Below are 16,827 nucleotides of genomic sequence, written 5' to 3' on the forward strand. Positions count from 1 at the left end.
TGTAATAAGAAAAAAATTTAAACAATAACAAAGTGAAATTATGTGATTGATATAATAATAATAATAATAATAATAATAATAATAATAATAATAATAATAATAATAATAATAATAATAAAGAATAGTTGGTAGATAGTTAAAATTGTGTGGTCGATTTATAATGAAATAGAAGTTTTATGGTTTAATTATAAAGTGTGAAAAGTTTGTGGTAAGTTTATAAAAATTATAAAGTTAAGTGTTATGAAAGGTGTGGTTGAAATATAAAAAATAAAAAGTTTGGTGTAAATTTGTGAAGTTTATAGACTTATGGTTTAATTATAAAATGTGAAAAGTGTATGGTATGTTTATAAAAACTATAAAATTAAGTAGTATGAAGAGTGTGGTTGAATTATAAAAAATAAAAAGTTTAGTATAAATTTGTGGAGTTGATAGAGTTCACTATTCACTTGACTTTTTTCTTTTAGATATATAGATTAATAATAATAATAATATATCAATATAGAGTATACATATTTATTTGGATCATCAATATCCATCCAATATCTACATTAAATAAATGATCATGGAGGCGATACACCAGGTTACTTTTGTCATCCATAATCTTGTTTCATAATCCAACTAATACATTCGCTAGTGTTTGATATCAAGTAAACTTCAAACCAAGGCAAGCTCAAGCAGTTTTATTAATTAGATTTTTTTTTTTTTTCACCCATTATTTTTTACACTTCTCGCACTTTTTTTTATACATTCAATTTAAACATTTAATTAACTAACCGTTGACCGTTTTTGAATGTTAAATTACCTGACCGTTAAGCGATTCAAACCATCCCGTAGCGAAACTATTTTTTTATACGAGTAACTTTTTTGCACTTCCTTTTTTCCCCTTAAATTTTCATTCCTTCATTTTGTTAACGTTTGATTACTCAATCGTTAACTGTTTTTCATTAACTTTCAATTAACCAACAGTTGACGGAACAAAACCATCCCGCAACAAAGCGCGGGTTTTTTTATCCTCGTTAATAACAAAGTACTAATAAAAAGTAGTATAAAACAAGAGATCAAAACAAATATTCAAATATTATAATCCAGAGATATGCAACTCTCAAACGTATACAACTCTTGACATTTAAAAACTTAACATCTAAAAAAGTACAAACCTTAACATAAAAATAACTTCCTTTAATTCTAAATCAAACGATAATGGGAAATACTAAGAAGGATCTTTAAAGAACCAAAAAGAGAACAAGAACATGTTTATCGCTTTTTGGAGACACCTACAGTTTTACCCCTACGGCCAGTGGTCTTTGTGTGCTGTCCACGTACTCGCAGACCCCAGTAGTGACGAAGACCCCGATGATTCCTATTAAAAAAATAGTATTAAAATTTAACAACCACATATATATAGAGGCATAATAGCTAACAACACAATACATGTCATTCCCATAAATGATACTAGTAGTACAAATTTTTGTAGGGGTGTCAAAATGAGTGGGTTCATTAAGTAGTTAACTATAGGCAAAACAGGTAGGGTACAAAATAGTCCCTTTCGTAAATTAGGCTAACCCAAATCACTTCTTGTTCATATCTTTTGTATGAGGTTTACAGTTGGCAATTTTTGGGGAGTACTTGGGGAATACTCAAATATTGACCAACATTGACTTTGACTAATTTTGACCAACTTTCTGAGTAATCTCGAGTTTTGTCCAAGTTTTGACTCGGTAATCCAGAGTAACTTCAAGGTTGACCAAAACTGACTTGGACTAATGTTGACCAATTTTTCCGAGTAAACAAGAGTTTTGGCACAGTTTGACTTAATAATCCCGAGTTTGACCAAGGTTCGAGTGTTAAAAGAATGTCAGTGACACAAGTGGGTGATAACATAAACTGACCAACCCATAACAGAAGCCATCGGTAACATAAGCTTGTCAACAAGTAAAAATACAGACCTGATCTTCTTCAAACGCTCAAGATCATCTCTGAGTTTCATGTCGAGTGCATTAGATGTGACTTGCGAGTACTTGCCATCCTTGTAATCCTTCTTTCTGTTAAGAAACCAATCTGGGATTTTAAATTGCCTTGGGTTCGCAACAATTGTCATCAGATTGTCGATCTCGGCATTCGAGAGTTCTCCGGCCCTGCATATATACGTTGAGACGTATTTTTGGTTAGGGTTGAACAGAGATTAGATAAGTATAACAGCATTAACATTACACATGGGAAGTAGAAAAAAAAATTGAAAAAATGAAAACTACCAATACTGTAGACCAAGTATTATTTTTGCAAACAAATTTCTGATTCGTTCATCAGTTAGCAATAGAAACCATTGATCGTAGCCAATCATGAAAATATGCAAAAGAAACTTATCATCAGTGTGAATTAACCCTGGATCATTTATCTATATAGACTAATGTTTGAGCATGCAAAACAACCATATAAGTATGTACAGATTTAGGGTTAAAGCTACAAATAGGCCACATATTTTCACTTTTGTCCCATTGTAGGCTATATACCCCAAATACTCTTATTGTAGATTATAAACTATCAAAAAGTGTACTCATGTCAACAAAACGTACCGGTTGTACCAGTAAATTAATTATGTGGCATTTTTTTCCCTTTTGAAGATGACATGTAATGAATATAATTAAGGGTGAAAGCTATAAACAAGCTATATATTTTCTCTTTTGTTCCAATGTATGCTATATAGTTTCTCTTTTGTTCCAATGTAAGCTATATAGTTCTCTTTTGTTCCTACCTGGAAGGACAACTCAACGCCAAGTAAGATGACACGTGTCACATGTTTTTGTTCCAGGTTAATAAAATTAAGCCGTTCACATGAACACACTTTTTGAAAGTTTATACCCTACAGTGAGAGTATTTGGGATATATAGTCTACAATGGGACAAAAGAGAAAGTATATGGCCTATTTGTAGCTTTAACCAATAGATTTACACCAAACAAAGATTATAACGGACAAAAGAGTTCCATGCCTGCTACTATTTTCAAATCCTAACATTTCTTGTATTCATATTACTTAGAAAAAACGATTCATGACATTAGTTAAGACCAATTTCAGTTATAGAGAGCCAAGCATACTGATTTTTTATAATCATAAAAGTAAGTCAAAATGAGTAAACATAATCTACCAGGCAGCCAGTGGCGGAACTTGAACCCGAACAAAGATGGGGCGGGTGTAAAAATTTAATAAATTTTTCATTGACAGCAGGGGTAAACACAAAAATAAAAACCTTACTTTTTGGTAAAAAAATGTTTTTTTAGCATGAAATTTTTTGTTCAGTTAAATCCAGGTGGGGCGGATACCACCTTTGGGTAACCTTATCTTCCGCCACTGCAGGCAGCAACCAGAGTTCAACTAATGTCGACAAATATTTGGTTCCTAATTTCTACATCAGTCAACAATGAAAAACATAAACAGTGGCCAAGCATAACAGATGGCACATAAGAAGCTAATCAATTGTTGAAGCTACTATTTATCATTTATCCCAATACACTGATGTAGCGTCATAAAAATGCAGTAACCAGAAGCGAAATATTTAAACAAAATAACTTTATACATCATCACCTAATAACAACCATCAACTAATAAAGCTTAATGTAGTTGGATTAAATTTATTTAATTGGTTTTAATTTTAAATTTCAATCAATTTCCTCGTAGTAGTTCTCCATCATAGTTGAACAAAGTATTAAAAATAGCAATACAGCAAAAGCACTATAACTTTTTTTAAGTATTTCATTGGGCAACAAAAAAATAATTAAAATCATCTAAGTATCTAACCTATAATATGCAAGTAACTATTCATACTAGTATAACTAGATTGTAAATCAACAGCCCTAAATTCATATCAAATCAATATGAGCAATTAATAGTACAAAATAAATTTAATTTAATTATACCTTTTGTTCATATCAACATCAGCTTTTTTGCAAACAATATTTGCAAAACGACGTCCAATACCTTTAATTGACGTCATTGCAAACATAATCTTTTGCTTTCCATCAACATTTGTGTTTTGCACACGAAGAATGTGCTGAAAATCTTCATTTGCTACCAAACTCTGCAAATTTATCAATCAATTCAAATAATATAAACTATTTATTGTCCTTTTAATTTACTAATTTAAAAAAAAAATGAATATTGAACAGAACGTATGACTAGATTAATTACCATGACTTCGAATTTTAGTGAGTTTGCTGCTGTTCTTCTTCAAGCGGCTGATGCTCCGATTGACACTAAGTAAACCCTAATTAAGGTAGGGTTGTTTATTATCGGGCTTTTATGGTTTTCAGGCTTGCATAGCTATTGGGCTTTTTAATCCGGACCCTTATTGGTTAACTGAAAAAGAATATAAAATTCAATTTAGCCATTATTAAATAAATATAGTAAGTTAATAATATTATTGTATACATGTGTTAGATATATGATTTGAGTAAATAATTCACATTTTCAAGTCAAAGTTTGTTTATCGGATTTAAAATTCTATTTAAATTAGTAATTCATATTTTTTCTAATTTCTTTCTCACATTCTTATACAGTAAATAATTCAAATCAACTTTCTCTTAGTTATTGATTTTGTTTATTTTCTTTATATAATATATATTGTATTATGATGATATTTTATAAGCTTATATAAGCTGATTGTATTATGTAAATGTATATATATATATATATATATATATATATATATATATATATATATATATATATATATATATATATACGTTCGATAATATATATTAGTTTAGTATGATATAATAAAAAGTTAATATGTTAATGTTTGTTCATCTCGTAGGGAAAAGTAAAAACTTGATCTTGAAAGTTGAATTTATTTTTAACCAAAACCAAACCTAATTTAGATTCGGTTTTCGGTTAGGTTTCGGTTTTGATATTTGAATTCGGTTTAGATTTGGTTTTAGGTTTTGATTTTAACAGTTTCAAAACCGAAAAAACCGAACCGAATAACCTGATTGTGTTGGGCTTTTAGTCACACACATCCAATGGTGTTTCCGCCTTTCCGGCAATTATAATTAGATATCCTCTGGATTTTAATACAATTCCCATATTGTAAGATCCTATTTTCCTAGTTGTTTGGGACACCGTCCAAAATGGTGGGACGCCGTCCCAGTGTGAAGGGCTGGATGCCGTCCAGTAATCCTGGACGCCGTCTAGATGAACTGGTGGGCCAGCTGTTTTGTTTTAGATATTTAAATGAGTATTTTGGTAATTTCACATGGGGGACGACTTAAAGGTCTCATGATCAGTTTGGTGAGCCTCATTACTCCATTTTCAACTACTCTTTCATTTCCACTTCAAGTTTAGAGAGAGATGAGGTTTTTAGAGTGAGAAAGCTCAATCTAAGGAGGAAGAAGCTTGTTTTGGGTTAAAGCTCGAGTGTTAAAGTTGTTCATCTAGTCCCTAGCTACGTTTTGATTGTAGCGGTAAGTCTTAACCTTGATTTCTTTGTTTTAATTGTTTAAGGGCTAGGGTTCGGGTTAGTAATGAACATAAAACCCAATTGTTAGTGTTTTGGGGGTTTTTGGGTAAGTTTGGGTCATGAGGACTCAAAGATGACTAACCTAGGATTTTGAAATGTTTAATTGTGCATATGGGTCTTAAATGTTAGTAAATCACTAGCACACTTAGTGGTTAAAGTGAATGGGTGTATATGGGTATGATAGTGACCCGAATGAGTATGTTAACCTTGAAATAGGTCAAATGAGTCTTTGATGACCTAGGTGGGTTAATAGGTGCGAAAGTGTGATAACCTTGTGTTAAAAGGTGTATTAAGACCATAATCGAATTGTTAGTAAGGGTTTGACGAAATCCTGACCTAGTGTTAGAATGAATGGTGCAAATGGGTCACGTTTGCACAATGGGCCAAATGGCACTTGTATGGCGAATAAGTTGGTTGACCAACTTGGATGAATGTTTGATATATGTGCATAATGTAATATGTACGTTACCTTGAAGTTGCGAGCATGGTTTATCAATTCACCGAAGACGTTAAGGTGAGTGGAGTAATTATACGTATGTGTATATGGCGTATTTATTTGTGAATGTTTTGGTATGAACCATCGAGCCGGTAGTGCCATAACATGTATGTGACAAGTGTCAAAGTGTGAACCATCGAGCCGGTAGCACTATAAATTGAGGCGTGAACCATCGAGCCGGTAGCGCCGAAGTGTGAACCAAAGATCCGATAGCACTATAAAATCATGATGTTAACCATCGAGCCGGTAGCATCAAGTGTGAACCATCGAGCCGGTAGCACTATAAAACAAAGTGTGAACCACGAGCCGGTAGCACTATAAAAGAGTATGACTCAAATGCTTATGGTATGAACCATCGAGCCGGTAGCACCACAGCGTTTATGGTTAACCATATGGGGGGTTTGTTGATTGTTTAGCATAATATATATATATATATATATATATATATATATATATATATATTGTGTTGAGTATATGCTAATGCGGTTTTGTGAAATTGCACAACTTGTTAGTATTACGAGTATGATGACATGCTAATTGAGTTACAAGTTTGTATATGATATTGTGTAAGTGGTTGCAAGTAAGTAGGTTATATATGTATATGTATAACTATTGCACTCACTAAGCTTTAGCTTACCCTCTCGTTGTTTACCTTTTTAGGCTCCGGCGTAGATAAGGGCAAAGGTATTCGGTTGGATTAGTGACTCTCGGGGGATTAGCTTCTTGGAAGTTCGGCCAAGATTTGGGTAGTTTAACCCCAAACACCATGCTCTAGTGTCGTTTGAAAATTAAACTAGAAAGGTCGAAACTTGTATTTTGTACGAAACGTGTAACTCGGGCTGATGTGGGCCCGGCGATGTAAAACTTATTTTGATGATGGAAATCTCTTAGTTTAACTTATATTGACATGTTGTAAAAAGGTTTTCGTTTGAAAGTGTCGGGAAGCGGGTTTTCCGCTCATGTAAGTTGAGCACGGGGATCAGTTTATGGTAGTTCATTGGGACGCCGTCCCAATTGGCTGGACGCCGTCCAGAATGCAGGACGCCGTCCAGATGTAATGAAACAAATTTTTTTTTAGGTCATATTTTTGGCGTATCAAGGTTTGGGTTGTTACAAGTGGTATCAGAGCATGGTCTAAGGGATTTAGGTGACTTGAGATAGGTGCCTAGACTTAGACTTTATTGTGAATGCGCTAATTGTTTTGTGTTGTGTTTTGCAATCATCAAGCGAGATAGACGTTGTACTAGTGAGTTAATGCGACGTGCTCGCGTAACAATGATTAGCTACCATTGTTACGGGTTCAAATCATGTCAAACAAGCGATGTACGACGATTGTTGAGCAAGATGGGGCGGTGAGGTGAATATGTATTTGTGTCATGTCATTTTGTTCATTGTTTAATATTTTTCGTTTTATAGAATGAAGATGAGAAATGGGCACGATACCAATGAGGGAGGCACGAGCGAGGACGTTGAATTCACGGCCAAGGTTGAGGCTGAAATATCCCGTTCTTATTGATTAAAAACGTTCCATATTAATTGATTTCGTTGCGAGGTTTTGACCTCTATATGAGACGTTTTTCAAAGACTGCATTCATTTTAAAACAAACCATAACCTTTATTTCATCAATAAAGGTTTAAAAAGCTTTACGTAGATTATCAAATAATGATAATCTAAAATATCCTGTTTACACACGACCATTACATAATGGTTTACAATACAAATATGTTACAACAAAATAAGTTTCTTGAATGCAGTTTTTACACAATATCATACAAGCATGGACTCCAAATCTCGTCCTTATTTAAGTATGCGACAGCGGAAGCTCTTAATAATCACCTGAGAATAAACATGCTTAAAACGTCAACAAAAATGTTGGTGAGTTATAGGTTTAACCTATATATATATATCAAATCATAATAATAGACCACAAGATTTCATATTTCAATACACATCCCATACATAGAGATAAAAATCATTCATATGGTGAACACATGGTAACCGACATTAACAAGATACATATATAAGAATATCCCCATCATTCCGGGACACCCTTCGGATATGATATAAATTTCGAAGTACTAAAGCATCCGGTACTTTGGATGGGGTTTGTTAGGCCCAATAGATCTATCTTTAGGATTCGCGTCAATTAGGGTGTCTGTTCCCTAATTCTTAGATTACCAGACTTAATAAAAAGGGGCATATTCGATTTCGATAATTCAACCATAGAATGTAGTTTCACGTACTTGTGTCTATTTTGTAAATCATTTATAAAACCTGCATGTATTCTCATCCCAAAAATATTAGATTTTAAAAGTGGGACTATAACTCACTTTCACAGATTTTTACTTCGTCGGGAAGTAAGACTTGGCCACTGGTTGATTCACGAACCTATAACAATATATACATATATATCAAAGTATGTTTAAAATATATTTACAACACTTTTAAAATATTTTGATGTTTTAAGTTTATTAAGTCAGCTGTCCTCGTTAGTAACCTACAACTAGTTGTCCACAGTTAGATGTACAGAAATAAATCGATAAATATTATCTTGAATCAATCCACGACCCAGTGTATACGTATCTCAGTATTGATCACAACTCAAACTATATATATTTTGGAATCAACCTCAACCCTGTATAGCTAACTCCAACATTCACATATAGAGTGTCTATGGTTGTTCCGAAATATATATAGATGTGTCGACATGATAGGTCGAAACATTGTATACGTGTCTATGGTATCTCAAGATTACATAATATACAATACAAGTTTATTAAGTTATGGTTGGAATAGATTTGTTACCAATTTTCACGTAGCTAAAATGAGAAAAATTATCCAATCTTGTTTTACCCATAACTTCTTCATTTTAAATCCGTTTTGAGTGAATCAAATTGCTATGGTTTCATATTGAACTCTATTTTATGAATCTAAACATAAAAAGTATAGGTTTATAGTCGGAAAAATAAGTTACAAGTCATTTTTGTAAAGGTAGTCATTTCAGTCGAAAGAACGACGTCTAGATGACTATTTTAGAAAACATACTTCCACTTTGAGTTTAACCATAATTTTTGGATATAGTTTCATGTTCATAATAAAAATCATTTTCTCAGAATAACAACTTTTAAATCAAAGTTTATCATAGTTTTTAATTAACTACCCCAAAACAGCCCGCGGTGTTACTACGAAAGCGTAAATCCGGTTTTACGGTGTTTTTCGTGTTTCCAGGTTTTAAATCATTAAGTTAGCATATCATATAGATATAGAACATGTGTGTAGTTAATTTTAAAAGTCAAGTTAGAAGGATTAACTTTTATTTGCGAACAAGTTTAGAATTAACTAAACTATGTTCTAGTGATTACGAGTTTAAACCTTCGAATAAGATAGTTTTATATATATGAATCGAATGATGTTATGAACATCATTACTACCTCAAGTTTAGTAGGTAAACCTACTGGAAGTGACAAGAAATGATCTAGCTTCAAAGGATCTTGGATGGCTTGAAAGTTCTTGAAGTAGGATCATGACACAAAAACAAGTTCAAGTAAGATTTTTACTCGAATTAAGATAGTTTATAGTTATAGAAATTGAATCAAAGTTTGAATATGAATATTACCTTGAATAAGAAAGATAACCTACTGTATATAACAAAGGTTTCTTGATCTTAGATGATTACTTGGAATGGATTAGAAAGCTTGGAAGTAAATTAGTAAACTTGAAGGGATTTTTAAAGTGTTCTTGAAGTGTTCTTCCTATGATGATTATAGCTTGATTCTTGAAGTAATTTTTGATGAAGATGATGATTAACTACTGGAAAAATACGTTCATAATAGTGTGTGTATGTGTTGAGAGAGAATTAGAAAGAGAATTGGAAGTGAAATGGAGTGAATGATGAGTAGTAATTGGTGAGTGGTGAGTGGGGTTAAAAGGAGTTCTAGTTAGTTGACTAGCTCATGGTAGAAGTTAAAATTGATTAGTCATACATGACATAATCAAGAGTGGAATCCCATGCTAGTTCCTATTGGTATATACTCATAGTAAGTACGTTTTAAAGATGTGTATAATACGGGTAAGAATACGACTAGAATTCTTGATGAAAGAAAAGAATGGAAAAGTAACTGTAACCATTTTCGTTAAGTATGGGTGTTTTGATATATATCTTGAAGTCTTCCAAAAGTATTTTAATACATCTAAATACACTACATGTATATACATTTTAACTGAGTCGTTAAGTCATCGTTAGTCGTTACATGTAAGTGTTGTTTTGAAACCTTTAAGTTAACGATCTCAATTAATGTTGTTAACCCATTGTTTATTATATCTAATGAGATGTTAAATTATTATATTATCATGATATTATGATATATTAATATATCTTAATATGATATATATACATTTAAATGTCGTTACAACGATAATCGTTACATATATGTCTCGTTTCGAAATCCTTAAGTTAGTAGTCTTGTTTATATGTATATAACTCATTGTTAATATACTTATGGAGATACTTACTTATCATAATCTCATGTTAACCATATGTATACCTATATATATATCGTCATGTCGTTTTTACAAGTTTTAACATTCGTGAATCGCCGGTCAACTTGGGTGGTCAATTGTCTATATGAAACATATTTCAATTAATCAAGTCTTAAAAAGTTTGATTGCTTAACATGTTGGAAACATTTAATCATGTAAATATCAATCTCAATTAATATATATAAACATGGAAAAGTTCGGGTCACTACAGTACCTACCCGTTAAATAAATTTCGTCCCGAAATTTTAAGCTGTTGAAGATGTTGACGAATCTTCTGGAAATAGATGCGGGTATTTCTTCTTCATCTGATATTCACGCTCCCAGGTGAACTCGGGTCCTCTACGAGCATTCCATCGAACCTTAACAATTGGTATCTTGTTTTTCTTAAGTCTTTTAACCTCACGATCCATTATTTCGACGGGTTCTTCGATGAATTGAAGTTTTTCGTTGATTTGGATTTCATCTAATGGAATAGTGAGATCTTCTTTAGCAAAACATTTCTTCAAATTCGAGACGTGGAAAGTGTTATGTACAGCCGCGAGTTGTTGAGGTAACTCAAGTCGGTAAGCTACTGGTCCGACACGATCAATAATCTTGAATGGTCCAATATACCTTGGATTTAATTTCCCTCGTTTATCAAATCGAACAACGCCTTTCCAAGGTGCAACTTTAAGCATGACCATCTCTCCAATTTCAAATTCTATATCTTTTCTTTTAATGTCAGCGTAGCTCTTTTGTCGACTTTGGGCGGTTTTCAACCGTTGTTGAATTTGGATGATCTTCTCGGTAGTTTCTTGTATAATCTCCGGACCCGTAATCTGTCTATCCCCCACTTCACTCCAACAAATCGGAGACCTGCACTTTCTACCATAAAGTGCTTCAAACGGCGCCATCTCAATGCTTGAATGGTAGCTGTTGTTGTAGGAAAATTCTGCTAACGGTAGATGTCGATCCCAACTGTTTCCGAAATCAATAACACATGCTCGTAGCATGTCTTCAAGCGTTTGTATCGTCCTTTCGCTCTGCCCATCAGTTTGTGGATGATAGGCAGTACTCATGTCTAGACGAGTTCCTAATGCTTGCTGTAATGTCTGCCAGAATCTTGAAATAAATCTGCCATCCCTATCAGAGATAATAGAGATTGGTATTCCATGTCTGGAGACGACTTCCTTCAAATACAGTCGTGCTAACTTCTCCATCTTGTCATCTTCTCTTATTGGCAGGAAGTGTGCTGATTTGGTGAGACGATCAACTATTACCCAAATAGTATCAAAACCACTTGCAGTCCTTGGCAATTTAGTGATGAAATCCATGGTAATGTTTTCCCATTTCCATTCTGGGATTTCGGGTTGTTGAAGTAGACCTGATGGTTTCTGATACTCAGCTTTGACCTTAGAACACGTCAAACATTCTCCTACGTATTTAGCAACATCGGCTTTCATACCCGGCCACCAAAAATGTTTCTTGGGATCCTTGTACATCTTCCCCGTTCCAGGATGTATTGAGTATATGGTTTTATGAGCTTCTCTAAGTACCATTTCTCTCATATCTCCAAATTTTGGTACCCAAATCCTTTCAGCCCTATACCGGGTTCCGTCTTCCCGAATATTAAGATGCTTCTCTGATCCTTTGGGTATTTCATCCTTTAAATTTCCCTCTTTTAAAACTCCTTGTTGTGCCTCCTTTATTTGAGTAGTAATGTTATTATGAATCATTATATTCATAGATTTTACTCGAATGGGTTCTCTGTCCTTCCTGCTCAAGGCATCGGCTACCACATTTGCCTTCCCCGGGTGGTAACGAATCTCAAAGTCGTAATCATTCAATAATTCAATCCACCTACGCTGCCTCATATTCAGTTGTTTCTGATTAAATATGTGTTGAAGACTTTTGTGGTCGGTATATATAATACTTTTGACCCCATATAAGTAGTGCCTCCAAGTCTTTAATGCAAAAACAACCGCGCCTAATTCCAAATCATGCGTCGTATAATTTTGTTCGTGAATCTTCAATTGACTAGACGCATAAGCAATCGCCTTCGTTCGTTGCATTAATACACAACCGAGACCTTGCTTTGATGCGTCACAATAAATCACAAAATCATCATTCCCTTCAGGCAATGACAATATAGGTGCCGTAGTTAGCTTTTTCTTCAATAACTGAAACGCTTTCTCTTGTTCATCATTCCATTCAAATTTCTTCCCTTTATGCGTTAATGCAGTCAAGGGTTTTGCTATTCTGGAAAAGTCTTGGATGAACCTTCTGTAGTAACCAGCTAGTCCTAAAAACTGGCGTATGTGTTTCGGAGTTTTTGGGGTTTCCCACTTTTCAACAGTTTCTATCTTTGCCGGATCCACCTTAATACCTTCTTTGTTCACTATGTGACCGAGGAATTGAACTTCTTCCAACCAAAATGCACACTTTGAAAACTTAGCGTACAATTCTTCCTTCCTCAATACTTCTAACACCTTTCTCAAATGTTCACCGTGTTCTTGGTCATTCTTTGAGTAAATAAGTATGTCATCAATGAAAACAATGACAAACTTGTCAAGGTATGGTCCACACACTCAGTTCATAAGGTCCATGAACACAGCTGGTGCATTAGTTAAACCAAACGGCATGACCATAAACTCGTAATGACCGTAACGTGTTCTGAAAGCAGTCTTTGGAATATCATCTTCTTTCACCCGCATTTGATGATACCCGGAACGTAAGTCAATCTTTGAATAAACATACGAGCCTTGTAGTTGATCAAATAAGTCGTCGATTCTCGGTAGTGGGTAGCGGTTCTTGATGGTAAGTTTGTTCAACTCTCGGTAGTCGATACACAACCTGAATGTACCATCTTTCTTCTTGACAAACAAAATAGGAGCTCCCCACGGTGATGTGCTTGGTCGAATGAAACCACGCTCTAAAAGTTCTTGTAATTGGCTTTGCAGTTCTTTCATCTCGCTGGGTGCGAGTCTGTAAGGAGCACGAGCTATTGGTGCAGCTCCTGGTACAAGATCTATTTGAAATTCAACGGATCGATGTGGGGGTAATCCCGGTAATTCTTTCGGAAATACATCGGGAAATTCTTTTGCGACGGGAACATCATTGATGCTCTTTTCTTCAGTTTGTACTTTCTCGACGTGTGCTAGAATAGCATAGCAACCTTTTCTTATTAGTTTTTGTGCCTTCAAATTACTAATAAGATGTAGCTTCGTGTTGCCCTTTTCTCCGTACACCATTAAGGGTTTTCCTTTTTCTCGTATAATGCAAATTGTATTTTTGTAACAAACGATCTCTGCTTTCACTTCTTTCAACCAGTCCATACCGATTATCACATCAAAACTCCCTAACTCTACTGGTATCAAATCAATCTTAAATGTTTCGCTAACCAGTTTAATTTCTCGATTCCGACATATATTATCTGCTGAAATTAATTTACCATTTGCTAATTCGAGTAAAAATTTACTATCCAAAGGCGTCAATGGACAACTTAATTTAGCACAAAAATCTCTACTCATATAGCTTCTATCCGCACCCGAATCAAATAAAACGTAAGCAGATTTATTGTCAATAAGAAACGTACCCGTAACAAGCTCCGGGTCTTCTTGTGCCTCTGCCGCATTAATATTGAAAACTCTTCCGCGGCCTTGTCCATTCGTGTTCTCCTGGTTCGGGCAATTTCTAATAATGTGGCCCGGTTTTCCACATTTATAACAAGCTACATTGGCATAACTTGCTCCGACACTACTTGCTCCGCCATTACTCGTTCCGACACCATTTGTTCCTTTCGTTCTATTAACCCCTGGTCCGTAGACCTCACACTTCGTCGCGCTATGACCATTTCTTTTACACTTGTTGCAAAATTTGGTGCAGAACCCCGAGTGATACTTTTCACACCTTTGGCATAGCTGCTTCTGATTGTTGTTGTTGTTGCGGTTATTATTGTTGTTGGGATGATTGTTGTAGTTGCTGTTGTTGTTGTTGTTGTTGTTGTTGTTGTTGTTGTTGTTGTTGTTGTTGTTGTTGTTGTTGGGCCGTTTGTTGTAGTTGCGATTGATGTTGCGATTGTTGGAATAATTGTTGCGATTATTATTGTAATTGCTGTTGTTGTTGTATTGGTGATTCTTATCACCATTTTTCTCCCACTTTCTTTTGACTTGCTTCACATTGGTCTCTTCAGCAGTCTGTTCTTTAATTCTTTCTTTAATCTGGTTCACTAGTTTGTGAGCCATTCTACATGCCTGTTGTATGGAGGCGGGCTCGTGTGAACTTATATCTTCTTGGATTCTTTCCGGTAATCCTTTCACAAACGCGTCGATCTTCTCTTCCTCATCTTCGAATGCTCCCGGACACAATAGGCACAATTCTGTGAATCGTCTTTCGTACGTGGTAATATCAAATCCTTGGGTTCGTAACCCTCTAAGTTCTGTCTTGAGCTTATTGACCTCGGTTCTGGGACGGTACTTCTCGTTCATCAAGTGCTTGAATGCTGACCACGGTAGTGCGTACGCATCATCTTGTCCCACTTGCTCTAGATAGGTATTCCACCATGTTAACACAGAACCTGTGAAGGTATGCGTAGCGTACTTCACTTTGTCCTCTTCAGTACACTTACTTATGGCAAACACCGATTCGACCTTCTCGGTCCACCGTTTCAATCCGATCGGTCCTTCGGTTCCATCAAATTCCAAAGGTTTGCAGGCAGTGAATTCTTTATAGGTGCATCCTACACGATTTCCTGTACTGCTAGATCCAAGGTTATTGTTGGTATGTAGCGCAGCCTGTACTGCGGCTATGTTTGAAGCTAGAAAAGTACGGAATTCCTCTTCATTCATATTCACGGTGTGTCGAGTAGTCGGTGCCATTTCCTTCAAAATAGTCAAATGGAACAAGTTAATCATACAGAATATTAAGAGTAGTTAATAGTATTTCGTAGCATAATATGAACTCATTTATAAAAGCTTTTTCTTCATATTAGCGTTTTATAAGTTTAAATTCGGGTAGTACCTACCCGTTAAGTTCATACTTAGTAGCTAATATACAATTCAACTACTACAATTCTATATGAAAAACTGATTGTAATAATATTTCGCGTTCAAACTTTTATACAATATTTTACAAACTTACAATACCGCTTATTTTACATAAAGCATGAAATATAGCACATAATAACTTTGATACAAGATAGTTGTGAAGATAATTCTAGCTAGTACACAAGTCGTTCAGCAAAGGCAATAAAGACATTTAATTCATACGTCCAGAAACAAGTCATGCATTCTGGTTTTACTAGGACTACTTCCCATCCTTGGTCTTGTGGAACATAACCGTTATGGCCGTTGATAAGACAGCGTGTTGTAACGTCGTCAAAGGGACGAGGGTTACGTAATGACCAACAGTCTCGTAATAACCTAAAAACCTCATTTCTTACCCCAATTACCGACTCCGTCACTTGTGGGAACGTTTTGTTTAATAGTTGTAGTCCGATGTTCTTGTTCTCACTTTGGTGAGAAGCGAACATTACTAACCCGTAAGCATAACATGCTTCTTTATGTTGCATGTTAGCCGCTTTTTCTAAATCACGAAGTCCTATATTCGGATATACTGAGTCAAAATAATTTCTTAACCCGTTGCGTAAAATAGCATTTGGGTTCCCCGCAATATATGCATCAAAGTAAACACATCGTAACTTATGGATTCCCCAATGTGATATCCCCCATCTTTCGAACGAAAGCCTTTTATAAACCAAGGCATTCTTGGAACGTTCTTCGAATGTCTTACAAACTGATCTCGCCTTAAATAGTTGTGCCGAGGAATTCTGACCGACTCTAGACAAGATTTCATCAATCATGTCTCCGGGTAGGTCTCTTAAAATATTGGGTTGTCTATCCATTTTGTGTTTTTATACTGTAAAATAGACAAGAGTTAGATTCATAAAAAAATACTTATTAATACAAGCAATTTTTACATATATCATAAAGCATAAGCACATTATATTACATATATTACAGCACACGAATACAACTATCTTATTCTGACTCGCTCATTTCTTCTTGTTCGGTTTTGGTTCGTTTTGCCAAGTTTCTAGGGATATATGATGTTCCCCTAATACGAGCCGTCGTTGTCCACATTGGTTTAGAAAAACCTGGTGGTTTAGAGGTTCCTGGGTCATTGTTACAACTTAAGGACTTCGGGGGTTGACGATACATATAAAGTTCATCGGGGTTGGAATTAGATTTCTCTATTTTTATTCCCTTTTCCTTATTATTTTCTTTTGCCTTTTTAAATTCAGT

General features: G+C 34.8%; 1 protein-coding gene across 1 annotated transcript; it reads right to left on the reverse strand.

Annotated features, from left to right (window-relative positions):
• Positions 1 to 1,058: 1,058 nt before the first annotated feature.
• On the reverse strand, positions 1,059 to 4,301 carry LOC139858034 (small ribosomal subunit protein uS13z/uS13y/uS13x). The gene is made up of 4 exons (XM_071846884.1): positions 4,184 to 4,301; positions 3,913 to 4,073; positions 1,947 to 2,135; positions 1,059 to 1,360 (listed from the first exon to the last, which is right to left on the reverse strand). The coding sequence occupies exons 1-4, from the start codon at positions 4,184 to 4,186 to the stop codon at positions 1,255 to 1,257; spliced, it is 459 nt and encodes a 152-aa protein (XP_071702985.1). The 5' UTR covers positions 4,187 to 4,301; the 3' UTR covers positions 1,059 to 1,254.
• Positions 4,302 to 16,827: the final 12,526 nt, after the last annotated feature.

This window comes from Rutidosis leptorrhynchoides, chromosome 7 (genome assembly GCF_046630445.1).
Source record: "Rutidosis leptorrhynchoides isolate AG116_Rl617_1_P2 chromosome 7, CSIRO_AGI_Rlap_v1, whole genome shotgun sequence".
Lineage (NCBI taxonomy): Eukaryota > Viridiplantae > Streptophyta > Magnoliopsida > Asterales > Asteraceae > Rutidosis > Rutidosis leptorrhynchoides.